At 55.6% G+C, this 27061-nt stretch overlaps 1 protein-coding gene across 2 annotated transcripts; it reads right to left on the bottom strand.

The window, feature by feature from the left end:
• Positions 1-683: 683 nt before the first annotated feature.
• Positions 684-26805, bottom strand: SSU72 (SSU72 homolog, RNA polymerase II CTD phosphatase). 2 transcript variants are annotated; one of them, XM_039248376.1, is made up of 6 exons: positions 26631-26805; positions 17090-17233; positions 3473-3612; positions 2766-2884; positions 1118-1204; positions 684-1009 (listed from the first exon to the last, which is right to left on the bottom strand). In XM_039248376.1, exons 1-6 carry the CDS (start codon positions 26708-26710, stop codon positions 833-835), a joined length of 747 nt encoding a protein of 248 aa, XP_039104307.1. In that variant the 5' UTR covers positions 26711-26805; the 3' UTR covers positions 684-832. The 2 variants fall into 2 exon arrangements, with proteins under 2 accessions (XP_039104307.1, XP_039104308.1); XM_039248377.1 differs by having other exon boundaries at positions 937-1204.
• Between the last annotated feature and the right edge of the window lie 256 nt (positions 26806-27061).

Below are 27061 nucleotides of genomic sequence, written 5' to 3'. Positions count from 1 at the left end.
GGCCCCGGGGTTCCTCGCGGACCCTCCCAACCAGCGCTCGACTGAAGACCCCCTCCTCCTGGGCCGCGCGGCCGCAGGCAGGTTGGTTGGCACCCGGCTTCCTCCAGCAAGTACCTGCCTTTGGTGGAGCGCCCTGCAGGGCCGCTGGGGAGCTGCCAGGGAGGTCACTCCAGAGCCACGGCCACATGGCCCAGCAAAGACCAAAGGGGGCCCCACAGCGGTGGCAGGGCCAGCCTCAGCCCCCTCTTGCCTGAGGAGTCTGCACCAGGCACTGGGACTGGGCAGCGGGGAGCCCAGGCCAGCGTCTGTGGGTCTCAGGCTGCCACCGGGATGCTGGGGTCCTGGGGGTGGGGTGGGGAGGGGGAGTCTCCGCACCAAGCCCTCACCCACAAGCCCTAGAGGGCAGGCAGGCGCGCGGGTCCCTACCACTTCCCCACGGGGACCCAGGGATTTCCACAGCTGTGGTGGTTGGGAGGGTCACCGGGAAATAGGGCTTTTTGGGAGCACTGATCTCGGCCCCAGGAGGTGGCGGCGCGGGGAGAAGGGCTCCCTCCATCTTCTGGCAGGCAGTCCCCAGGGGCAGCAGGACCTCAGGGTCCCACAGGTCCTGGAGGCCGCCCCACGCCCACCTCGGGGGCCGGCGGCAGGGTCAGGCCGGGTGGGCGACTCAGGACAACGCAACGGCGACCAGCAGCATCTATTTATTGGACGATTGCAGGTTCTTTCCTAGCAGGAGCGACTGCCCCATTCGGGTTCTCTGTACATTCGAGCCAGTCTGGGGGCGCAGGGGAAGGGACCACAGTGAAAGCCACAGATGTATGGGGACAATGTACTATAAACCGTTGTTTACATTTTTGGTTAAAGAAAGAAAACTTTTATCGTTGACATCCCACTCATAAGTGACGTGGGAAAGACAAACTGGACTTGTTTTTAATCTGGTGTTTACGTGGATCTTCTCATTTCGTATGTACACTTTATTGGGAACTGCTGCCGTCCGCCAGCAGAATACCTAAAAGTAAAAACAGGTACCGGGGAGGAAAAAGTATTAACAAAAGGAAGCTCGGAAAGACGGCTTCGGGAGGGCAGGCGGCGCGCCGGGCGCTCAGTAGAAGCAGACCGTGTGCAGGAAGGCCCGGCCGCTCTTCTCCTCGAACTCCTGCAGCAGCTCGTCGATCTCGTTCTCCATGTCCTCCGTGTGCTGAATCTGCGGGGAGCGGACGGGCCGCCTGAGCAGGTGCGGGGGGGGGGGGGTGATTGCCGCGCCCTGCCCCAGTGGCCCCTGTGCTCCCCAGACCCCCCCCCCGGCCTCCCGGGCCTCCCCCTGCCGCAGCCCACCGGGCTTGCCCACAGATGTCCCGAGCACACAGTGGGAACTCGCTGCCTCCACCGTCCTCAGCCTGCAAAGGCGGCCACTCGCCCAGTCACTCAGCAGAGCCCAAAGCCAGCTCACGCTCTGCAGCGGCGGCGCCCCGTGCACGGCAGGGCGCTGGGGGACCTGTGGCGTCCACCCGCTAGCTGTCACTAGGGTCCCTTCCAGTGGTGAGCGCCATAAATGTGTGCAGATGTGGCCAGATGTCCCTGGTGGAGGCCCTGCCCTGAATGAAGGAGGGGCTGCGGGTGGAAAGCCCGAGGTGGTCCCGAGCCGGCACAGGCTGCTCAGGGGCCCAAGTCCGGGCCTGCAGGCTGTGCCTCTGGGGAGGCGGCCTCGGAACCTCACCTCTCTTCAGGGAGACGCAAATGGCAATCGCATGTGCAGCTTCTGGGACATGTGCTCCCCTTTAGCCCTTTCTCTTGCACGACGGCCGTGCTGGGAGCAGAGGCTGTGCCGGGTGGAACAACGAGAGACCAGGGCCTGGGCCCTTCACCCAGCAAACCAGTCCAGGCCTGCCTGCCTCTGGACGTCTTGGTTAAGCCACCTGTTCCCCTCAGTTCTGTCACTCCTAGCCAGCTGACCTCAATGCCAGCTCACGGGCAGAAGACAGGACACGGCGCATGGGTTTCTCCTGGGATGGGTCCTCTGGTCACATCTGAGAGGGAAGATCTTGCCCTGAGCAGAGCCACACAGCGGCCCCAAAAGCCCTTGGGTTTTCCACACGAGGCAGGATTGCCCAGCGCCATCTGGGAAGGCCAAGGACTGACAGAGCGCTGACAGCATCTCTGGGGGCCCCCAGGCTCCGCTCAATGTCGCCGGGGTTCCGGAAGAGGGTCTGGGTGGGCACACACGGCCGTCTCCATGGAAGCCGGACACTGAGCAGGGCACCTCACTTCCGTCAGCCCGACAAAAGGCACAGACGCAAAGTTCTCAAGCCAAAGCTGTGTGGCTGATCCACAGACCTGCGGGCACCGCTGTGTTTACTTGGGTTTTAACATTTGAATGTAACCCGGGTCTGGGGCGCCCGGGTGGCTCAGTCGGTTAAGCGACCGACTTTCGCTCAGGTCATGATCTCGCGGTTCGTGGGCTCGAGCCCCGCGTCGGGCTCTGTGCTGACTGCCAGCTCAGAGCCTGGAGCCTGCTTCAGAGTCTGTCACTCCCTCTCTCTCTGACCCTCCCCTGCCCACGCTGTGTCTCTCTCTCTCTCCTAGAAATAAAAAATAAAAAAAAAAAGAACCCGGGTCCGAATCGAATCACGTGACAGCCACTCTCCCAGTAAAACCCTGTATCAGGAGAAGGCAGTCCCTCTAGCAGAGCCTGCTCCCTGGGGCCCCAAGTCAGGCAGAGCTGGACCCCTGGGCCAGCACGGGGGCCGGGGGGCCGGGACACTCACACACTGGCACAGCTCACAGATGAGGAACGCCCCCAGGGTGGCCTCCTCGTGGTTGTCCTGGATGTCCACGTTGATCACGTGCACCGGCTGGCAGGTCTCCTGCTCTCTGGAGTTCAGATCTGACCGGGACGGGACACAGCCGTCAGAGGCCTCAGAGCCAGCGCGCGGGAGGCCACGTGCGCTCCCTGCCTCTGGCCTCCGGGAAATAAAGCGGGCAGGCCCGAGCGCCCGCGAGGAGACGCACACCGCACGCGGTGACGGTTACCCTCAACGAGCCGGCCCGCGGTCTCACCACGTACCAGGCCCCGGGCTCCTGTTTCACACACGCCTGTCACGTGCCCAAAAGACTTAACACCTGCCACCTGCACGATGTTGGCAGCCTACGTGCAGGTGGTTTTGCGCTGATGAACGTGGGCGGCCGAAGGCCACAACCTCCCCACCCCCCACCTCCGGCCTCACGTGGGCCACGCAGGTTGGGGGCCAGGGAGGAGGGAGGGCCCCACTCCGGCCTTGCCCACTCTACTCTCTCCGGCCCACAGGAACCCTTGGCCAGCCCCGGGCCAGGAAGTGGGAGCAGTGGGTGGGGTAGCCCGGCCACGGCGGAATCTGCTCCGCTGCCCGCCCAGCACCCCCCCCCCCCACCGCTCCCCAGGCCATGCCGGGCAGGGCAGCAGCAGGGGCGCGGGGCGCCCAGTCCACATCCTTACCTTCCACCACCTGATCGTATACTCTCTCTTCACAGGTGAGGATCAGATCGAACAGGTCTCTGCAGTTCTGGAATCTTTCTGGCCGGGGCTTGATCCTCTTATTTCTGTCCAACATGTGCAAAATGCCATTCTGCGTATAGCTAGGTACTGGAGTCAAGGAACTTTAAAGATCTGTATTAAAGCCCAGCCCAGCCCGGAGCCTGGGCGCCTGCATCAGCATCCGCATCCGCAGAGCCACTGGGCTCCCTCCCGGCAGGTTCGTCAGAGCAACAGAGAGGCTGAGGCCATTTTGGAGTGGGCCAGGCCAGTCCCTTGGGTCCTGCAGAAGATAAGCCAGGTGAGGGAGGCGCTTGCCCTCAGCCCGGCAGGCTGGCGCTGCCCGGCATCCGTACCCACTCACCCCTGCCTGCCCGGCTGGCTGCAGCCCTGCAGACCAACCTTTCCCCGAAAGCGTAGACCAGGTGCCTACAACCCTCACTGGCTTCTTCAATCTGCTTTTTGACTCTGTAATCGTTCACACTGAGCACAAGCCCTTCAGCAAAGACAAAGCCAGTCCCAGGTCTGGCTCAGTTACGGCAGTAAAAAAAAAAAAAAAAAAAGAAATCTGGAAACCCACCAGAGGAAGGGAAGCATGGAGCAGCTGGGTGGGGAGAGAAGCGGGGGGCAACAGAAGGTGGCCCAGGCAAGCACCTCACATGGGACTCTGGACAGGGCCACACACCGACCGAACCCGTGTCTGTGTTCTCGGGGCCCTGGGGATAGGCTTCACCACCTCAAGAGACAGGAGCAAAGTCCCCAGAGATGAGGTCCATGGTCACTAAAGGGCATTCCAGACAGCTGGGGAAAAGCACCTTTAACTTTATTTACGAGACAGATTAGCTGCTTGAGGAACTGTGAGTGACACATTTAATGGCTTTCTCAGGTTTAAAGTTAGGACAATTTAACCTATTACTCAAAATACATTTCCTACCTCTTTGGATAGTGAAAAAAGCTTCTAGAATATCTGCAAGTGGTCTGAGAGCTTTATGCTGAAGAGACACGGGACTGTGAGCTGCCAAGCTGCTGAACCCCCGTGTGCGCCCCTGGGTCAGGCCTGCGGCCCCGCCTGCCCCCCTGGCTACACGGCCCATCTCTCAGCACCAGCCCTTCACACGCGTGGCACCGGAGTCCAGCATAAAGAAACGGCTTCAGGAAGGTCCACGTGCTGGTGCAGGGCAGACACAGGAGGCCGGGGCAATCAGGACGGCACGTAGTCTTGCCCCCCTGCATTCTGCCTGCAGGGAGAAGAGGTGGCGCCCGATGGTGTCCTGTGTCCTCAGAGACCCATCTGTCTCAGGGCGAGGCCGAGGCTTGAGGCTCCCAGCCCCCGGAGACGGGTGGCCCCCGGGCACTCAGGGAAGGCCCCTCAGCCGGGCCTGCAGTGCTAAGGCCTTGCAAAACCTTTCCTCCTTTACTTCAGCCTCAATTATTTATGAAGAAGAGGAACAAAGAAAGTGAAGAGTCAGGTAATTAAGGAGAAAATGCCTCCTTCGGGGATCAAACCCCAGCCTTCACTAGTGTACAAGGGAAGTGGTGACGGTGGCCTTTTTGGACTATTTCCTGGCAAACACAAGACGCGAGGCCCGGGCGGGCCAGGCAAGAGCCCTCGAAGACGGACCCACAAACCCACGTGCCTCTCCAAGCCACAGGGGCCCGGGACAGGGACTGGATGTGGAGGAAGGGAGGCCCCGCTGAAAATCTTATCTGGGAACAGGGAGGCCAAAGCAGAGCAGCGCAGCCGTGGGCCCTGCTTCTGGAAGGAGGCCGCCTCCGTGCAGTGGACGGAGAGGGCACCGTTGGACCCCCACACGACGCACAGTCCTCCTGTGGCTGACAGCGACGGGGGCCCAGACGCAGCCACCGGCCTAGCAACGGGCCAGCCAACCCCTGGAGGCAGGGAGGCGTCCCCAGGGATGGGACAGCAGCAGGCCACGGTCTCACCCGTGGAACAAGCTCCCTTGTCCAGCTGGGAAGTGGGTTCCCGGGTGGGTGGGGACATGGGATGTGGCACGCAGGCTGCCACTCTCCCCAGCACCCTGACCGGAAGTGCCCTGGGATAATAATCGGGGGGAGGCTCCTAATGAAGCTCTGGCCTCCAAGTGAACCCTGAGGTATTTCCAGAAGGCCAAGGAGATGAGGTTACGCCTTCTCCCTCCTGTGGCACAACGCAGACCTTGCAGGGACGTTCCCACCATGCACTCGCGGTGACGGCCTCGTCGCCTCACTCCCGGCCTTCAGAAAGCAGGTGTCTTCACCACTCTCACCTGCAACAGGTGAAGGCGGCATGTCCCCCGCCACCCCTGACCCCTGCTGCGAGGCCAGCACAACAGATCCGCTGGCACCTGAGGGTGGGGGGGCCCAGGGAAGGATCTGGTGTTCTGGGTCACGTCACAGGAAGCAGAAAAAGGGAAGGATCATCTTGAAACACTCTGGGGTCTTAACCAGCAGACAATTTAGACCTTGTCAGTGCACAGCATATGCGCTTTCAGAACTGTTACGTAAACTTCAGCATGTAGGCCAAACGAAACCCAAGGGGCAGCCCATCGGATGCAGGATGGGAGACTGTCGCCAGGAAGAAAACAAGGAAACGAGAAAAGGAATAGAGAAGTCACCACAACTTGTCTTCTCAGCAAAGCGCTGCAGAGACCACACTGAGCGCCTGGGGCCTGGAGCCAGCCTTGCCTCAAGGGGCCATCTTCGGGGAATCTGGGCTCTTCCTGAGAGCAGAGCCACACGGCTCTAGTTCTGATTCAAATCAACTTTTCAAACGTCAGGTTTAACCTAAACGGAGGTTTGGCTGAACGCTTTTACCTCTCCAGTGATTTTCCAAAGACCGGGACTTCCACAGCCCATGAGGTGGACGTGTATCCTGGGTACCCCAAGTTAAACCCTCACAACCACAGAGGAAATGCAACTTGCTGTCCCTTGAGGAGGGCGAGGGAGGGGACAGAGGCGGCTAGGAAGATGGAGGGAAGGTGGAGGCTTAAGCTGAAGACAAGCAAGTGAGATGAGCAGACGAGCTGTCTGCAGAGCTCGGCAAAGGCGCCGCAGGCACACGAGGGCCAGACGCGCGCTCGCCAAGGCCGCGGCCTTCGCAGGGGAGCCCCGCACTACACACCCTCGTGGGGCTGACCAGGCACTAGTATCCCCGCTCCCGAGCTGAACAGAGGCTCTTGCCGAGGACAGGGGAGCACAGCTCAAGCCTCGTTTCCCCACAAATGTCACCAGACGTAATCAAAACAAACCTGGGTGAGAGGCTAGGCACACCGGCCCCCAGGCCCGTGAGGTGCCACCTGGTCAGAAAGGGGGTTCAGGGCAAAGCGGCCCCACAGCGCCTGTGGATCCCAGGGGCCCCAGTGTTCTCTCCTGGCAAGCAGGGTTAGGTCAGAACCTGCACCTTGGGGCAGAGGCCCTGAACCAGCAGAGCCGGGCAGGGGTGCCCCGGGCTCCCTTTCCACCCACCGTGGGGGTCAGCACGCCCCAGGTGGCCGGTCAGGCCCCGGTGCCGCTGCGTTAACACGGGACACCCAGCGTCTCACCCCCATCAACACCTGCTCTGGTCCCCAGACACTACCTTGCCTCGGGTAGGTCTTCCCACTTCCTGGCCTGGGATGGAAACCCAAACCCTACATAGTTAAAGCTCCCCAAGAGCGGGCCACACCCAGAGAGCCTCGTCTTCTTGAAACCTGTTTTGGGATGATTAAATAGAAACATAAGATACAGAGCAAGAATTCTCAAGGGGGGACCCAAGTGGTCTCTGGGAGATCCTCAAAGGCAGCTCAGCTCAGAAATGCCCAAGCACCGCCCCGCCCCCCACGGGCCAGCACAGGCGCTCGGCGTGGGGGTGGGTGATGCCGAGGAAGAGGCCCACTGCCCCCTGAGCCTAGGCACATGGCCCCACGCCGGAAGACAGCCAGCAGTGCCCCAGGAGAGGACTGGGGCTTCTGAAAACCACCCCGAGACCCTTAAGGACAGAGCGCAGCGTTGAGGTCAGCAGGGCCTGCTCCCAGGAAGCCCAGGGCAACACCCCAATCCCAAACCCTCCACGAGGAACAACTCCCGGGTCCAGGAAGTTAGAAGTCCCAGTCAGCGGCCCTCTTCCCTCTCCTCTGCCGCCCTCAAGAATTCACTGGGACCCCCTCCTGGCCCCAGGGGCTTCCCTTTGGAGTGTCTGGGCTGTAAGAAGTGGACAGAGGCGTCCAGGGAGGCCCCACGATGTGGCTGGCGCCTCTCAGGCACCTGCTCCCCTAAATCCACCAAGGGACGGGCAGGGGGTGAGCCTCCCCACCTCGCTCAGAATCCATTCAAGAACTCCGTTCAAATTCAGGATCCTGTAGAGGCAACGTTTCTGCCTTCACTTCAAATCAGCACCAACTGAGGCCTGAATGGGGGTAGCCCGTGGCCTGCGAGGGTTACCATTTGGTGAACCGAGGGCTGGTGCCCTCCCTGTGCCTAGAGTGGGGGCTGGCCTCACATATCCAGGGCCAGATGCTGCAGGGCCTCCGTGGGTCCTAGATAAAGTTGGAACAAAATCTCCAGGGTTTAGTTTAATGCCTCATTAAAAACACCAACCCAAGAGCCACAGGCGGCGGCCAGCGGAGGAAGCGGATCGGAACACTTCTGCCTCTGTGGGAAGCCGTCAGGTTAACCTCACGTTAGACGACCATGTCCCCACACGGAACACTCAACACTGGGTCCTGCAGACACATGAGTGACCACAGGGAACGGAGTACACGGCGCCCCCCAGAGAACACAGCCCCCGAGAGTCCGCTAGGAGAGGTCACCAGCACCGTATTTAGGAACAAATGTTATTTATGTGAAAAATAAAGATAACGAGAACAAGCCTCTGGGGTAGCACGTTCTGAGTGTGGGGGCCAGAGGCCTCCCATGAGGACCAACCCGCAACCCCACAGTGCAAACGCACCCACAGGCGGGGAGACGGGCCCCCGGGGCGGAAGGGCACACGGCAGGCGCACCACGGCAGAGGCGCCACCACAAGGCCCAGAGTCCCAGAGCCGCGGCGACGTCACTGTCAGGCTCAAGCCAGCAGAGAATGCATCTGTAGTCACACTGCGTGTGCCAGCTGCGGTCGCATTGACACCTGGCTCCCGGGGCGCAAGAGTCAGCGTGTCTCTGAGTGCAGCTGGCACCTCCCAGCTGAGCTGGCCTGCCAGGCAACAGTCGCAAGGCAGCCCCGCCACTCACTGGGGAAGTTTCCAGGCCTGGGGATGGGCGGGGGCGGCTCACATCCTGTGGGTTTAATCAGCACCCAGGGCACAGGAGGAGGAACCGGAGCGGCCGCAGCCCCACGTCGGACAGCAGGCAGCGTGCACGGGAGGGCTACGATCTCCCATTTCTTCTACGGAAACACCCGCTTTGAAGTGGCTTAAAAAACACAGCACCAGCAAGACAATTCCATGCAGGCTGAGCTGCCTCCTCAGAAACCTGGAGGCGGGGCCGTGAGGTCGCTGGCCTCACCCTGGGCTGCCCCCACCTCAGTGCGGGTGCCTAGAGTCAGCCTCCAGTGAGAAGACGACAAAGGGCCACCGCAACACACTGGCCAGCACGATTCAGCTTTAGTGCTTTGTGGGAGACTTCTACGGAACCAGAGATGACCGGGGCGCCCGGGTCAGTCAGCTGAGCGTCCGACTCTTGGTCTCAGCTTGGGTCGCGATCTCACAGTCGGTGGGATGGAGCCCTCCAGAGGGCTCTGCGCTGCCAGCGCGGAGCCGAGCCTGTATGGGGCTCCCGGCCTGCCCCTCCCTGCTTGCTTTCTCTCTCTCAAAATACCACTTAAATCCGCTTAAATTTGAGAGAAAGTTCAGAAAAAAAATTTAAATAACTTGGCCGGATAAATAAAACTACAGTGGGAAAATCTCTTCAGTCGTCGTGAGTGTGTGTGTTCTAACCGTAGGCTCCAAGCCCAACATGGGGCTGAACCCGCAAACCAAGGGTCACATGCTCTACCGACCGAGTCGGCCAGGCACAGACACACACCTACCCCCGCTTGCTTAATTTTATACAAATTATAAAATATACAAATCAGCAAATATATGCTTACTTTAATCTCAACACAAAAAGCAAAGCCCCGGAAATAGAGTGCTTGAGTAAAAACTTACTTTTAAAAACGTTTTTAAGAAAAGGTCTTAAAATTATGAAATAGACTATCACCACATCTAGTTCACATAAATGGTTCCAAACTGGACTAAATCTCAAGCGTCCCATGGAGAGAGGAGGCCTGAGCCCAGCGGCAGGGGACAGCAGACACCCTGCTCCCTGGGCCGCCTGCGCCGGCCACCAACAACCGTGCCACGTGGGGCTTTGCCATCAGAAGGCTGTGTCCCGCCAGCTGACGTCACCGCAAAGGAGTACAAGGCGAGAGTAAAACCATCCGTCTTCCTCACCGAAACTCTAGTCACTTAGCGATCTAAGAAAAACAGAGTTGAGCGTGGCTGGGTGGCTCAGTCGGTTGAGTGTCCGACTTCAGCTCAGATCACCTCACGCTTCGGGAGTTTAAGCCCTGCGTTGGGCTCACGGCAGTCAGTGCAGAGCCCGGATTTGCACTTGCTCTCTCTCAAAAATAAACATTAAAAAAACAAAAAAAAAGTTCTTTTACCACAAAATTTAAGATAAAAAAAAAGGCCCAAAGCAAGAATAGGACACCACAAATAGGCAAAGCCCACAGTGGTCACCGAGCTGACGCTGTCCCCTCCTGACCCTGCCAGTGTCCCCACCCGCATCGGGCACTCAGGTTCTAGTGTCGAAACGTCTGCCTCCCAGGGAGGAGCCCATCCAAGAGGCCAGTGTTCACTGCACCCCAGCAGGGCTCATGGGGACCAGTGAGAGCAGCTGGGTCGATAGGTCTCAAAGGAAACAGCCAGCAGGGAAATCAGCCGTGGCCAAGGGAGAGCTGACGGCGGGGTTCACCGCCAGCGGAGACCTGAGCCATGCGGAGGCCCCAGGAGAGAGCAAGGTGTCACTGAGCGCCCCCCACCAACTGGGACATGCCCAGAACTACATGGAAAACGGCCTGGTGGGGGTGATTTTCTGACTTGGAGATCTTACTCTGGAGGGTAATGGTGATGCTCAGTGTGCTCGGAGTGGGGACGGGTCGGCGGCCTTCATGAACGCTCTTCAGGGAAAGGCAGACAGGTTTCCAGAGCTTCCCGGTGGCCGACGATCCAGGGCGCAGTCCTGGCGGAACGCAGGGCTCTGACCTGCTCAGAGGCCAGGGCAGCGAGCAGGCCCTCCTCGACCGCGCTGATGACAGCCGTTCCGCGCCCTTCAGGATGTGTCCTCAGAGCCACCCTGATGAAGTCCCTGGTTTTAGAGACCACACGCTCACTGGGAGCCCCTCTCGGACAGAGGGCCGAGGGCGTCTGTGGGCGACAGCCTGGACAGGTGGACGACCCGGTGGGGCTCCAGGGCCCGCGCGTGGATGGGCTCCCCAGCTGCAGTGGCCAGTACCGAGATGGGCGCCACTGGACCAGCGTCTGCACTCAGGGGTCCCTTGGGGGCATTCCACACCCAAGGCTGGTGGGAAAGCAGTGCCTGAAGCAGCAGCGACCCCTGGGACCTGAGACCCACGCCTGCTGCTTGCCCTGGCGACTCCCTGGAGCCCTCCCTAACCCTGCTCCTCCTCCCGGTCAAGGCCAGGGCAGGCCCCCCATCCAGCGCCCCCCACCCCCCATCAGAGGCCGTGGCGGCTCACCTGGATTCCCACCGTCCCACACAGGCTACATGCCGTGGGCCACGCCGGCTTGGAGTCTGGATTCAGGGGACACACCACACGTGGGGATCACTGAGCAGGCCAAGTGCTAGCAGCAAAGGACTAAGAGGAAAGGCCCAAGGAGAGGGGCACACGCGGGAACCCAGACTACCCATCACCCTCACGGGTACAGGAGACCCCCTGAGCCCACGTTCTCAGGGCAAAGCCCGGAAGCAAGGGGTTTCTTGTGGTTGCTCTTTGGCCATCAGGCCGTCGGGCTGGAGGGGGGCACAGCGGCTTCACTGCGGTCCCTGGGGCCTGGTCCCCACAGGCCTCACAGCCATCTACCACATCTGGCGGCTCTGACTGTCCCCCTTCCTCCTCATCCTAAGAGGAAGAACAGACAGCTGGAGAGGGTGCGCCCAGTGCTTCGGGGGAGTGGGCAGGTTTGGGGCCATCCTGGGACCGTTGGTAGGTCTTCAAAAGCATTCAAACAGCCCATGGGCCAGGCCGGCAGTCAGAGAGGCCTGCCTGGTACCGGTGGGTGGGAATCTCCGACAGAGCCCTTGGCCCACTTCGGGGAGGGGGAGAAATGCAAACAGCAACTAGCTCTAAGTACAGGACCTTCTGAAAGGGCTGTGGGGGGGCGCTGGGACCCCGGGACCATACTCAGAACCACTGCATCAAAAGCTTTTGAGCTAGAATTTCTTTCTATTAAGAAACCCATCTTGGAAATCAAAGCAGTTTTTGCAAAGCACACAGGCTGCACAAACGAGAACCTTGGAACCCCCAGAGGCAATGTCCAAGTCAGCCCCTGAGCGACTGGCACCCAACCTAACTGCCCCAACACAAGGCTCGGTGGCCGGTTCAGGCCAGTCTACAATGCCCTCCCAGCACCCTTGAGTTTATGCGCCTGGTGTCAGCAAATCTCCTCCCGCAGGCTGGGGAGGCCAGGCCTGTCTCCGGCCCTGGCAGAGCTCTGGAAGCAGTGGCCGAGGTCAGCGTGGCTCTGTCATACTCAGACACACCTGCCGAGGCGGCACACACCTCTCAGACACGGTGGCGGCTGCTCTGGCTCATCTGTAGTATCTTAAGGCCATAATTTAAATTTTAAGCACAAGCGCTTTTCTAAAACCTGAAAGCTCAGATGCCAGCAAAATTAGAACAGTTTCTCTAGAAATCAGTGTTTGCTTGGGAAATTGACATTTATTAAACAGACAACACTGTTTTCAAAAACTACTTTAAAAAGCTGCCAACCAGCATGAAACGAGAGAAGGTCTAACAGAGCAGAAGCAAAGAGAGGCTTGGGGGGCGGGGGGCGGGGGGCAGGCCGGGCCCAGGCAGGCAGGGAAGCCAGAGCTGCCAGAACCGTTCCCATGACAGACGGGCAGGAGGGCTGCTCCCTTCTACTACCCGCCCCCCCCCTCCCCCGGCTCAGCAGCACAGGCTACCGCTGAGCTGGAAACAAGAGCCCAAGGAGGCCCAAACCGTAAGTTTCTGGAAAAGGCTAGAGGCCTTGTCACACAGCAACAGGGCCTCAGGGAGGACAGACCCCCTCTCGAGTTCCCGTGTCTGCTGACCTCGGACCCAAGACAGAGGTCAGAAGGCTGTAGGGATTTACAACCTTAGAGATCATTTTTATTGTCACCTTTTGCTCCGAGACAAGTACACGGTGAAGAACTGGGTAGACAGAGGCCTTTGGAACCACAAGGGGCGGGGGTCAGGGGCGCCCCCTGCAGGCAAAAATCCAAGTATAACTTGGACTCCAAAAACAATAGCCACTGTTGACCAGAAGCCTTACTGGGAACACAATCGATTAACACATATTTTGTATATATCATATTCTGTATTCTTAGAAGCAGCTAGAGGAAACAATTAAGAAAATCACAAGGCAGAGAAAACACACTTACAGCGCCGCACTGTATTTATCAAGAAAATGCGCACCGGTGGGCCCATGCAATTCCAACTCCTGCTGTTTGGGGTCGACTGTACAATAAATTAACCCAAGACCTACAAGGTGGTGCAACCGAGAAGAATGAAAAGGAACAAATGGTTAAAAAAAGCTAACCCCGAAAAGTAATTACAAAAAAAAAGGCGAGAAATTAGAAGAATACGCTGGATCCAGGATCCAGGAAGTGTTACTTCTATTTGCATTTCAAATCCCTGTTGAGGGAGCAACTGGTCTTACATTCAAAATGTCATTAACTATATTTAGAGCCACACATTTACTTGCTTTTAAAGACAAGTGATTTTAAGTGACTTTGTGGTTCACAAAGTGCTTATCTACTCAAAGGTTTTAAATGGGCACTTACTTGACCACAGGAACTCTCTCAGGCCTCAGGAAAACACTGTGGCCCGCCCCCCCACACCCACCCCCACCCCACGGAGGCCCCTCCACCGTCCGCTGCTTTGCTGCTTTGTCGCAGACTGGTCATTCTTGGGCGCAGAAGAAAGGCACTCATCATTCAGGAAAAGTACTCCAGGGAGGCCAGGGGTCGGGTGGGCTGCAGACTCCCTTCCTTCACTCAGTGAGGGAGCGCCCTGGGGGCAGCTGAGCCGGGAAACCTCCCCCACCCCACCTGGAGCTGTGCTAAAGCCCACAGGGGCGACGCTAAGTTTAAAGCTGCTCTGTATTCAAAATAACTCTAAGGCAAAGGAAGAAAAAACTTAAGGTTAAAAGAAAAAAAAATCACATCTAAAACTGGAGAGCATGGGCCTCGAGGTCATGCTGGGGGCGGCCGTTACACAAGGGCACATCTCACAGGACTCCACTTGGATGAGGAGTGTGCAAGAGGCAAACCCAGAGACAGAAGGTGGACGGTGGGTCCCAGGGTCAGGGGCCGCTGGCAGGGGGTGGAAACAGTCTACAATTACCGTAGTCGCGGTTGTACAGCCCCGTGAAATACACGAAGGCCCACTGGACCCTGAGCTTTGTGGATTCTCTGACCACAAAACTCCTGTAAACTTGACTCCCTGTGCTACTGGTAGATCATTCCCAAAGGGAACTGGTAAGCAGCCCAGGTTGGCTTTACTGACTAGTCCAGGGTTAGCGGACAAGGTCTGTGTCCCCCTCGCGGCCCCACCCCCAGATCTCCTGGGGCGGGTCCTGCAGGCCCAAAGCGCGGCCGCTACGCATCACCAGGGGCCCCCAACCCCTCAAGGCCCGCCCTGCTCAGAGAGAAAACCACCTGCCTACAGCCAAGTATTTTAAGCGATAAAGTGCTTTCACACTCGTGGGCCTGCTGGCCAAATCTTACTGAGAGCCTCAAAGCCCCAGGGCCCCATGCTCAGCACCGGGTCCCAATTCAGCCTCAGGAGCGCTGTGCACACACACAGGACACCTGACCCACGCCACCGGGCCACTCGGCCTCGCCTCCCAGCTCTGCTCACCATGTGCCATTTTCCTCCTTTCCAGTCATTCTCTCCCTTGAAAATTCGAGCATGTACTGAATATGGTGTTTTGTCTGTGGGTAACATCTTAAGAGCTTTCCTAGCTCCCTCCACAGCAGGTTATGACGGTCACTTCCACAAGTGCCCTCTAGCCTAGGTTACAGACGACCTCTGTGTGCATAAGACGGGGGGGGGGGGGGGGGGGGGGGGGGGGGGGGGGGGAGTAACCAAAACAGCAGGTCCCGCTGCAGCTGAATGTGTGCCGCTGGTACCAGCCAAGCGTCCTCTCCTGAGTTGTCAGGGTGCCTCCCAAGCCCGGCGTCTAACCCCCAGCCCACAGCTGACCCCCTGCCATCGCCTCCTTCCTTGTTCCTTTCACGCTCGAAGACCTGTGGCCCCGTCCTGCGTCTTGCCGGTGTCCACAGGGACCTCCTGGATCACATGTCCCTCCTCTCCAGCCCGAGACCGGTACTTGGCGAGCTAATAAGCACAAGTACAACCCCCTTCCTGGAGGACAGAAACCCCACCCAAGAGAAGTTAATACCCTGAGCCTCACAAGGGGCAATCAGAAGGGCAGGTCCGCGAAGATGCTCTTCCTACGCCAAGGTCTCAGGAGGCAAATATTGCTGGTGACAGTGGGGAAGAGCCATGTCCCCCCCCAGCCACACCCTCCCCACAATGCAGCAAAGGCACACGGGGTGGCTGTCTCCTGGACTGGATGCTTTGTGGAGGGACCGTGCCTCTGTACAAAGTCAGCCTACAAAGGAGATTCTGAATTCTGAGCAGCAGTCTCTCCTCCCTCATTCAGAACTGCTGGGACATAACATCAACCCTCCCCATCCCTCCCTGTCCAGACCCTCTAGTACTGGTCTTTTAAAAATATGGTTATGTGCTGCCCGTTCCTAGAAACAGGAAGATCATGGTCAGCTCCACAGGCAGAAGGCCTCGTTTGTAATGACTGAGGGAGTATGAACAAATGCAATATTCTCTGACTTCATTTCCCTCCTGAGCGTGAGAGTTTTAACACTGATGCTGGCTGAAGAATGATCTTCAAGACCAGGTGAGGTCTTCCAGATACGCCTGACGACATGTGGAGAGTTTCTAACAAGCTACAAAAACCTGGAGTTAAGGTCACAGGCTTTCCAGGGCAAAGGGGCTGTGGTCCAAACTTCTCTGCAAGGCTTACGGGTGGCTCTCAACACAAGGGAGAAAGAAGTTCAGGGAGAAAGCCTTTCTGAGCTGCTGCGTCTCCGAGAGCCAGAGCCTTCTGCCTGGGACATGAGCAGAGCACGTCACTGCAATGCAGAGACTGGGTGACAGCTCACTGGAAATCCTCAGGGTCTTTTCCCCCAGGCAGGCTCTGGGGCTTCTGAGAAACGGGTGCGGGGCTTCCCAGGAGGACCTCGGGTCCACTGAACCACGTGTCCTGGATTCCTGGGAGCGGGGCGTCGCCATCCACAGCGACCCACAGACAGCCACACGTGGCCAGCTACGGCACTTCGGCCTCCATGCCCCCTGACAACCTTCTCGTTGTAGGCGAGGGAGGAGAGCACAGGGGGCAGACAGAGTAACTGGCAGGGTCCAGTTTTACACTTTGCTAGAATGACATTTGGGGCCACACTCTAACTAACTAATCTACAAATTTACAGAAAACATTTGTAGTTTATTAAAAATTCTAAGAACACCAACACGCAAAGTCCTCTGTCTGGTGTTTATATTCCTTGCTCTTGGAACACGTTTGGGCTCCATCCTGAGAACTATAAATCACTCACTATAACGAGGAAAGGCCTGGAGTTTTACAGCAGCACACGGTGATCACCAAGTGCCCTGAACAAAAGCCAGGCAACAATGACCTTAACCACTGTACAGCCGGAGGCCACGTTCATAAGATCTATTTTAAAAATACCTTTTCTTTCACATGAGTCTGAAGGAGCAGATCCGATCTGTTTTGCCTCTTCCTGAAATGGAAGTAAAGTTCTCTCAGATTATTCGCTTCTAACATGCTGCCCTCAGTAGCAAACATGGCCTCCTGCTAATCTGAGCCTGCAGACACGTGGCAGATGTGTGTGCAGCAGCCTGTCTACATGTGCATCAGCGCACATGAGCCCACATGCGCGTGCACGCACACACACACGCGCGCACACACACACCTACCTGCAGAGGACAGCAGTGGGCAGCCCTGCAGTGACAAAAGCAACTGAATTCTGTGGTTTCCGCTTTCCTCATCTAAGCTGTCCTGCTTAATGTTAAACCAGAACTTCCCTCGACTTTGTCAAGGTGCTCTGCGTCTCCGTGTGCACGCCCTACGTGTCCACTTCGGCACCACGTGTGGCGTGACTCAGCACACCACAAGGAGGCGGCCACTACGTGCCCACCTCACAGACACCCCTAAACCGGAGGTCAGAGTGATGCACGCATCACAGATTACACCTGCCAGAGGCCAGCGCGTGGGGTTTGTAAAGGGGCAGCCACTGGGATACAGTTCTTTGTCCTTCCTGAGGAGGTCATTGTACATCTGGTCGTAGGTAGTTTTGAAATCATAAACATTTGGCTTGTCCGGTGCTGGTCCTGGGAGCTTCACATGGGTTCCTGTTCCAAAGGACCGGACGCTGAATCCCCGTTTGCTGAAAGACACAGAAGCAGAGAAAGAATCACAGTTAGGATTAAGGCACAAAGCTCTGAAACTAAGAGATAGGACATGGGAAACAGAATGAGTCACTGCCAATGCTATAGAACAGGCTTTTAAATCTGTAACTTTTGGCATCGTATGCACAGACTGCCAGCAATCCAGACATGCAGGGTTAGAGAAGATTTCTTCTGGAACATTCCTGATGCCTGACCACTACCCTGACCTCTACAGAGGGTTCAGGTTCACAGGACCCCTATTTCCAGACTCCGGAGAGACTCTCACAGACTTGACAGCACACGTTACCATAGGGAGCGCCACACGTCCTGTCCCCAACATCCTGTGGTGTGGGGCTTGCCGAGAAACCAGAACTGAGGGCCCAGGGGCATCCAGCAGCACCGTGTTGGCTGCGAGGGCTGAGAACAGACAGCTCCCAAGCGGTGGAGACTCTTGTAACTTGGATCAAAGATAAGGAAAGGGACCAGCGCGTCTCCTAACCAACCGGGGAATGTGCACAAAGCGCAGCCCGTGACAACCTGCACGGGGAGAGCACTCCGCTCACAACATGCATCATGGGTGTGAGGCCCATGACGCTCTGTCACCACCGATAACCACTCTTGGGTCTGCAGCGGTCACATGCAAAAGTCAGTCTGGCAAGAGTCAGAACTTGCAAGCTTCTAAACTCAAAATGAGTAAAAGCAAAAAGTTTAAACGTTAAAAGGGTCTTAAATAAATGGGACTTCTCATCATAGCTGTCTATCTATAAACCATAATATTTCTGTATCTGAAGGGACTTGCCCAGCTGTAGGACTCGGGAGAGCATCTGTTTCCCACATCCTTCCCGCAGGCCCACCTGGCGAGAACGGTCTCAAGCTCTTCTGGGTTTTTCTCGAACTCCAGGGCTATGTGACTGTGTCCGGAGATATTTTTGGTTTTTACAACTGGGAGATGCTACTGGTATCTAGGTACCAAAGAGGCTGCTAAGCCCCCAACGGTGAACAGGATGGCCCTTCGGCCCAGAACGTCAACAGGGCCGAGGCTGAGGATGCCCTGAAGTAGAGGAGACAGATAAATCCCTGAGGAGCAGGGGTGTGGACACAAAAGTTACAGGAAGCAGTTTCATCTCACTCATCACAGAGAGAAATGCCTCAGCCGAAGGCCGAGAAGTCTGCTCGGTGTCAGGGCTCCCCCTGCCACGTCAGCACCACGCAGCAAGGACGTGTCTCTTGCTCACCGCTGCACCCCCAGCTCCTACAGCAGTGCCCGGCACACAGCAGGCACACGGTACGCGATGGATGGCAAATGTGCAGCAGTTTCCAAGGGAGAAAAATCTCAGACAGTGCTGCTGGACGGACTTGTGAGCCTCTGGACAGGGCGCGGACATCCAGCAAGTGCAAACCGCCACCCCCTCCAATGTACACACTTCCCTCTGGAAGTCTGTCCTGCGGGCTACGTGCACACATCTGCTAATGGCCCGCAGGACGCTACCGCAGCCCTGGCAGAAATGACCCGTGTCCCTCCATGCAGCAGGACACCACTGCCACTGTGTAAAGGGCAAGGGGCGCCACACACACAAAATTTGGTGCGATTATTCACAGAAAAAGCAAAGAGTGGAAACATGCCCAACTCTGGCAGCACAGGCGCCTGGGAAGCGCTGTGTCCCAAGGGGGAAGAGAAGCCTCAACACCCGGTACCTATACGGAGCATCAAATTAGAACAGGGACGTCTGGGTGGCTCTGTCGGTTAGGCGTCTGACTTCAGCTCAGGTCATGATCTCACAGTTCAAGAGTTTGAGCCCCGTGTCGGGCTCTGTGCTGACAGCTCAGAGCCTGGAGCTGCTTCTGAATCTGTGTCTCCCTCTCTCTCTCTGCCCTTCCTCCACTCATGCTCCCTATCTCTCTCTCTCTCTCAAAAATAAATAAACGTTTAAAAATAAATTAAAAAAAAAAGTTAGCACATACTGAGACAAGGACTTTACAAGTGTTCCTCACCTCACCTGAGTCCTGGGAGGCTGGTAAGGGCGGAGTCACCTGCCTACGTCCCTAGAAGTCCAAGTTGTGCAAGCAGGCCCGCAGGACATCACCTATGACAGAGCAAGCACACGGCCAGACAGCAGGGGCTGAGGATTGGCAAACCAAGGCCCACATACACCTGAACTGTTAAAACCCTGAAGACAACCAATACTTCTTTCACTTAATCACAATGCACCCTGTGCTGTGACTAGAGTGACGGCCACAGGCACAGGACACCTCTACTCGTGTGCCCTGAGAAGATACATGCAAACTATCTTCACCCCAAATCTGAACCCATTTCCTCACCAGTTCAGATCATGTGTGATCAAGTACTCCCTGCCAGGGCACCGACAAGCCCACGATGAAGGTCGCCTCAACAGCCGATGGACACAAGCCGCCGCCCAGGCACCCGCCACCTGCTCACCTCTGAGGAAGGTCTGTGGGCACCTGCTTCCATGCGGGTCCCATTCCCCTAAAAGGGTCCTGAACGAGCAGGTCGTGGCCACAGAGCCACGGAGAACAGAGCGGTGAGCCCGTATCTGTCAAGAACTGTCCGGAACAAGCAGCCTACTGTTTTAGCTCCGGGCCAGTTCCCCCTCCCAAGTGTCCTCAGGGCGCCCCCCTGGTCGGCAGGTGACCACTGCTCACAGGCTTGATGAGACGTGGCAGGTGCACATCACTGAGAGAAAAAGGGAGGGATTCCCAAGACCAGCCCAGGGCCAGCAGCAGAACCCGCCCTGTCGGTGTGCGAACCCGTGCCAAGCCTCGAGTCTCCTGTGAGTTTACTCTGTGGCTCCTGGAAGAGCAAGACTCCTGAAAGCGCCACCAGCATCCGCGACACGGGCTAGCCGGCTCCACTGACCCCTCGCCTGTGTCGCTCACACCCCCAGCACCTGCTCGCCCAGGCAGCTGGGAAGGAAGGAACTGCACCAGCCGTAGAAATAAGACCCCCAAGCACACGACCAAAGTTTCAAAAAGCGAAAAACCGCCACTGCGTCCACTGGCAGGGTTATCGTTCCATTTGATGGGACAATGTTTCCTGGAGCGTCCTGTGTGCTGGGGATACAGCAGTGATGAAACAGACGCAAACCTCTCCCCTCACTGTCAGGAGGCGGGCAGAGGGATGACAAAGTAGGTAAAACAGCCAGTACACTTGACAGACAGGCCGGCGAGAGGACAGCAGCGGAGACAGCCGTGGGGGGCATGGGAGACAGGGCACCACAAAGCGCTGCACATCCTACCCCATGACGGGGCCCTAGGGTGCTTCAGGCAGGCCACCTGAAAGCTGCCCACTGGCTTCCCAGGAGGCTCCCACGGGAGAGACCACGAGTGCAGGGACTCCCGTCCCCTCCTGCCGGGCCGCCCCCTGGCAGGCCCACCTCTCTCTTCTACCCATCTTCCGTCACAGGGGCGTTTGAGGCTTGCAGCAGGTGTCTGAACGGACATCTTCCACTTCAGTCTGTCCATAGCCACAGAGTAGATCATACCAAAGCTAACCCAGCCAACACTCCACCTGGCTGATCCTTCGCAAGGCTTCCAAGGGGGTGACTGCCAGGTGGGACTCTGAGGGAAGGAAGCCGGCCCCTGCTAGGGACAGCCTGGGGGCCCGCCCTCCCCGCTTTTCTGAAATGGCAATCCAGTGTATTTTAAAATAAAACGAAATGCGGCCTGCTCTTCCCCAACAGAATGTTCCCAAGTGGCAAAAAGACTAATTAGCAACAGAAGCTCCCTTTCTTCTCAGCTGATGCAAGTGACAGAGCAGCCCATCTTGTGCTGTGACAACACTGTGGTGTGACAACGATCTTACATAAGAGAACTGAATGCTATAAAAACATTCCTGACAACCAAGAAGCTTTGTCTCAAGGACCAACTATTTTGTACATTAAACCACCCTTCATCGAGTATCTTCACAAGTATCAAAAAGCCCATCATAAAGAACCTATCACAGAAGATGCTAAATTTCGGGAAATGAATTGTTTCAATTATCATCCCATGGCTAACGGTAAAATGATGTTAAAATGAACACCAAAGAGGATCATAAGTAGAACATCCAAATTTTCCTGCGTGGTTATTAACCTAATTTCCAGCATTCCTGTGGCTATGAGTGAACCCGGGAGCCACCGCCAGCCTCCTAAAGGTACACGCTGTGTGAAGAAGGGCGCGATGCGCGCACGAGGCCCGGTCACCTCCACTACAGGCACCTCGCTCACCGCCCAGCGGCCCGACGTCCAGCATGTGGTGACCGCACGTGTACGGAACACAGAGCACCTGCTCACAAGCATCACACCCTAGTGGCTGCCTGCAGCGTCACCGCGAGGCGACTGCAGGACGTGCTCCTCTGGAATGTTAACGCTCCGGTGAAACTTAGGTCATCCTCTGCCAAAAGCGGGCTGAAAGCACGTTTTATGAAAATGCACATCAGTAAACATTTCCTAGGGTTTACACCTTATTCTTACCCTCCCACAAGGTCAACAAAACTGAGCAGCTAAGCAGGAGATCACTTGTCAGACTGAGACCAGTGAGCCAGCAAGTTCAGCGGCCGCACCAGCACCCCTTCTTCGACGTTCCTCCCTCCACAGCTGCTCTTCCTGAACCCTGGCTGCTCGCATGCCTTGCGCTGCCGGTTCCGGGCAGCGCCACCGCCGCTCCACCCCGCAGCGCCAGCAGAGCAGGCCCGGGAGACCTACACTTCAGATGGTGCGACAAGTGACCACTGATGTGCTGCTGCTTTCCTGCTCCGACACTTGCTGGCCCTAAACAAGAACGCGTTACTCACAGACGTGAGCCCTGCTCTGGACTCCTATTCTCCTCTACACGAGATTGAAAAAGATGACCCTTCACACAGGGAAGAATGTTGTAGCTCCGGGAGCGGCTCCCATGTTTGGTCTACCCCGTTCTGAATCCGTGTTTATTCAAACAAAAATCTACATTTCTCCACCCACCCCCTCACAGCAGTTCTACCTCTGAGGACAAAGCAGAACACGGTCCCTTCAGATCCATGGAGGTAAACGCGTCCCCTGTAGGCGCCGCTTCTACATCCTCAGCCGTCTTTTTTTAAGCTCATTTATTTAGAGAGAGAACATGTGCATGTAAGTGGGGGTGGGGGGGATCCCAAGCAGGCTCCATGCAGAGCCCGATACAGAATCGACCCTACGAACCACGAGATCACCATCTGAGCTGAAATCCAGAGTCAGACAACCAACTGAGCCACTAGGCACCCCACCCTCTGCCATAAAAATGTGATTTCAAATCCTTTCATTTTCCCAAATGATTTCCATTCTTCAAGTGTGCTCAGAAATAAAATTCAAAAGATACAGCCAAAGAGGCTGCAGAGCATAGCTCTCCCTCCCTGGTAGAGGACAAGAGGCGTCTGAAACGGAGGATTTAGCACTACAACTGGCCATGCTGTTACAGCATAACCGCAGGAAGTCTAACACTTGCTCCCACCTGGGAAAGGATGTCCAATTGCTCCTTATCCAGAGTGGCTGGAGGCCCAAAGGCTCTAGTCAGGACATTAAGATTTGAGAGTCTCACCCCAAATCGGAAAACCACAGGACCTCAGCCAATTCGGCTGCCCTCTTCAGCCCATGCTTTTCCCATCTAGAATCTCGGTTCATAACCGGAGGCCCTTGTGTCCCAGTCCCTGCTGCCACTCATGAGCCAGGGCCTCCTGTGCCGGGTTCCATCTCCTCACCTGTGTTAAATGTGAGCTTCCTAACAGTTACAAGGACGACAGCAAATAACATTTAGAAAGCATCCAGCAGAGAGGAGCTCAAGAGACTGACCCCCCACGTGGCTTCCTTCGCATCTGTAGCCTATGCTCATCCTCCCCAAATCACACTGCCTTATGACCAAAAACAAATTGAGAACTCAATTCAGCTATACATAGAAGTCCTTAAAATCTGTCTTGAACGGCTATAATCAGAGAGCTTCCAAACATCAACATGGCTCTTAGGCGTGCCTGGGTGGCTCAGCTGGTTAAGTGTCCGACTCTTGGTTTAGGCACAGGTAACAATCTCACGGTCTGTGAGTCTGAGCCCCATGTTGAGCTCTGTGCTGACAATGAGCTGCCCACTTGACACTTCTCTCCCTCTCTCTGCTCCTCCCTGGCTTGTACTCGTGTGCTCTCTCACTCTCTGAAAAAATAAACATGAACAAAAATTTTAAAAATCAACACGGCCATTAACATCTAGGAGACAGTTTGGAACAAAAAGTAAATTAATTGGCGCCAAAGGGAAATCTTGATCTACAGTGTACAAAGAACAGAAGGCTCTGTGGAAACACTCCTAAAAACCTAAAGAGCTCCCAGGACTGGTAGCTGAAACAATTTAGTCTCAAAGGATCAAAAATGATCACCCCAGGGAACATTATGACTAAAAATGCCAACATTTACTACCACTTGTATTTGGCCTTCAAAAACAGTCAAAACTGATTTTCAAAAGGGCAAAAAGAAAATAGGAATATAAAACAGGGTTTCACTACTAAAACTACCTACTGTGCAGGTTCAGTTCACGGCCTTCCTTTTGATATTTCATTTCACAAGTTTTCCTGTGTCGTCTTAGGTGGTTGTAACTGAGCTGCAAACAGTTTTCCTTTCTCACTTATCACGCTGTTTTCCCAGGCCTTCACAAATGCCCCCATTAAGGACCTGACGTTCATAAGCTCTAAGGCGGTAACAAAACCACCATATCAATTTCTTAAAGAAGTTTTTAAATCCTGTAAATAATCCAAATAGAAATAAAGCCATAAATAATTGTCGAAAGTGAAAATGACATGAAAAGCTGTTCCATCTCAATAGCAATTTTAAAACTAGAGGAAGGGGCAGATCCTCTTTCGCCCCAGCAGCATGAAAAAATGAAGTAATACTCAGACTGAGGAACTGGGAATTCTATAATAGGTAGTTTTCTGGAAGGCAGTCTGGCAAAATATATGAAAACGTACTATATGCCTATCTTCTGACTCAGCAATTCTACCCCTAAGAATTCATGCCAAGGAAATCATCAGAAAACTGTGCAAAGATATTTATATAGCACAAGGATGTTGACATTTTAAGACTGAAAGGCAGAAAACAGCCCCAACGTCTCCTAACAAGGGACTGGCTACAAAATTAATTGCCGCACAGAATCCCTCTGGATTAGCCTATCCTGACTTTGTAACCACTGCCATTATGATGAACAGAGGTATTCAATTCAACACATCAAAACAAAAACCAAAATCAAACATTATATGAAATTAACCAAACAACATTTTAATCTCCCTTAGGCGTCTGTGCACACAGTAACTTCCAGAAGGCGGTACACAGAAAGGGTCCTTTGAATCATCACCATCATCTCCATCTTCTATGTATTTTTTTACAATGAAAACTTTGCATAAACACATATTACTTTCTAACACAGAAAAACACTCCCCAAATATAAGTATTTTAGAAATTAAAGATACTCTAAATTAAGGTCACAGTCACAACATCAGTAACACAGGCTCCCTAAACTTACCTCCTTGTGCCTTCATTCTGAGTCTCTTTTTGAGTAAACTTGAAACACAGTAAAATGGTTTTGTAAAAGCACACATAAGAATTCCTACTTGGTGATTATTTGGAGGGGCTCTTCCGCACCCCCAATTCCACAGGAGACGCAATGCTGTGTCACGATTGCTGCTTTAAACTAAACACGGGTGTGTTGTCTTGTAGAGATGGTCTCAGGGAAGTATCAGGTAAGACTTTGGAACTGGTTTCATTAACAAAGTTGCTTCAGGTAACTAAAAAAACATTTTCCTTTTGTTAGATTTCATCTCCACTTCGTTATGCAGATCACCAGCCAGAACCAACAGAAGGCTGTTTGGAACTTAGGACATTAAATTTTATTTTCCTTGAGTAATTTTGCAGGAGTATTAACCTTACATTCTTTTGCTCAAATTTACCAAACTTTTAATGACTCTGAACTTAATTCTAGCACATTCCTAACTTTAAAACAAGTTTGCAGTTTTAAAGGTTTTAGTTTAAAAACCATCTTCGGGGCGCCTGGGTGGCTTAGTCGGTTAAGCGTCCGACTTTCGCTTAGGTCATGATCTCGCGGTTCGTGGGTTCGAGCTCCGCGTCGGGCTCTGTGCTGACTGCCAGCTCAGAGCCTGGAGCCTGTTTCAGTCTGTGACTCCCTCTCTCTCTGACCCTCCCCTGCTCACGCTGTCTCTCTCTCTCTCTCCCTCCTAGAAATAAATAAAACATTAAAAAAAAAAGTAAAAAAAATAAAAACCATCTTCACAATGAATTGTTAGGTTCAAAACATCCCATGCTCTGACAGAATACTCGGCTGTGTGGCATAGGTTAAGAAAAGATAAACTCCTAATAGCAGATCCTGGACACCTGACACTTCTACCTTCATTAAAAAATGGGAAAAAAGTGCAGGATTTTCTAAGTTTTCCAAGTTACTGGGGAGAGATAAAGTTGCACTGTGAGAAGTAGGAGACTTTTATCCCATGTGGAACTTCCGGGAGAAAAGGCGGTTTCAACTTTGCTTTACTACCAAAGTTGGCACACATGACAAACTTTAACTGTAATGCGAGAGCTCAAGTTCACGTTTTATGAAGTGAAATCGAACGAAAAAAAAATTACCAAGCGGAAATAAACTTTTATTAAATACATACAACGCCAGGGTCACAAAAGAGAAGTTGGTACTGACATGTAAACTACGAACGCAAAAAGGGAATTCACGTGGAGAGCAGAAATTACTAACTGGAGGCTTTGGGGAGGGGAGGCACTTTTTGGCAGGAGACTCGAAAATATACAAATTCACGCAACTGACAAATTAGGCCGTTTCCGCTTTTGTTTTTTAAAGCCTTCCTGCATCCTGAGGTTATGTTGCGTACGCTTTCCAGCAGATCCGACAGCGACGACGCACCCTGGAGACAGTCGTCGGGCACTACCGTCTCGCAGACCCTAACCTGGACTTGGCACTTACCGCCCCACAGGTGAAAATCTCACGGAAGGTCCGCTATTTTCAGATGCACAAACATACGTCCAAAGTGGATGCAAAGGCATCAACCGTTTGGGTTTACCGGGAGGTTGGAGATTTGCCCGACAGGAAACCTCTGGGTTCAGAACCTGAATTTCCCCGCCACGCTGGGAAACGGGGGCACCGCGCCGACGAAAGAGCCTCGGCGACTCCCAGCTGAGCCCGGCCCTAGGACCAACGAACCCGGCGCGGCCCGTCCGGCGTCCTTCGGCGGCCGCCGGCGTCAGGCCAGGGAGCCGGGGATTAGGGCCGCCGCCTATGGCGGGCCGGGACCGCCGCCGCCCGGCACAGGCCGGGCAGGGCGCGGGGCCTGAGGGACGGCCGGTCGGCCGGCATCGGACAGGACGCGCTAGGCCAGGGCGGAGGCCCCAACTACCTGAGGATGTTGTGCGCCTCCATGCTCCGGTTCTGGTTGCTCGAGCACACCACCGCCACCCGCAGCGGCGACGACGGCATAGCGGCGGCCGCACTGACCGCGACGCGCCGGCTCCGGGACTCCCACCCAGCCGCGGCGCTTCCGCGCGAGCAAGATGGCGGCCGCGGCGCCCGGAAGTCGTGACGTCAAGGCGGCGGCGTCCGCAACGTAGCGCGTACGGACGCGCGGCGCGGGCGGGCGCGCGGCGTCCCCGAGGCCTCTCGCGCAGGCCCACAACGCCCGGCCGGGGAGGAGGGAGGTCCCGCTCCCGCGCGCCGAGGGCCCAGCGAGCGCTCCGCTGCTCCGGCCGTGCGCGGCCGAGGCCCCCGTCCCTCACGGCGGCTGCTCTAGGCCCCCGGGAGCCCCGCCCCGGCGTCCTACGTCACGAAACC

Source organism: Hyaena hyaena, unplaced genomic scaffold (genome assembly GCF_003009895.1).
Source record: "Hyaena hyaena isolate Hyena2069 unplaced genomic scaffold, ASM300989v1 scaffold_308, whole genome shotgun sequence".
NCBI classification, from domain to species: domain Eukaryota; kingdom Metazoa; phylum Chordata; class Mammalia; order Carnivora; family Hyaenidae; genus Hyaena; species Hyaena hyaena.
Note: the sequence above shows the minus strand (reverse complement) of the source record. Positions and strands in the feature narration are given on the sequence as shown.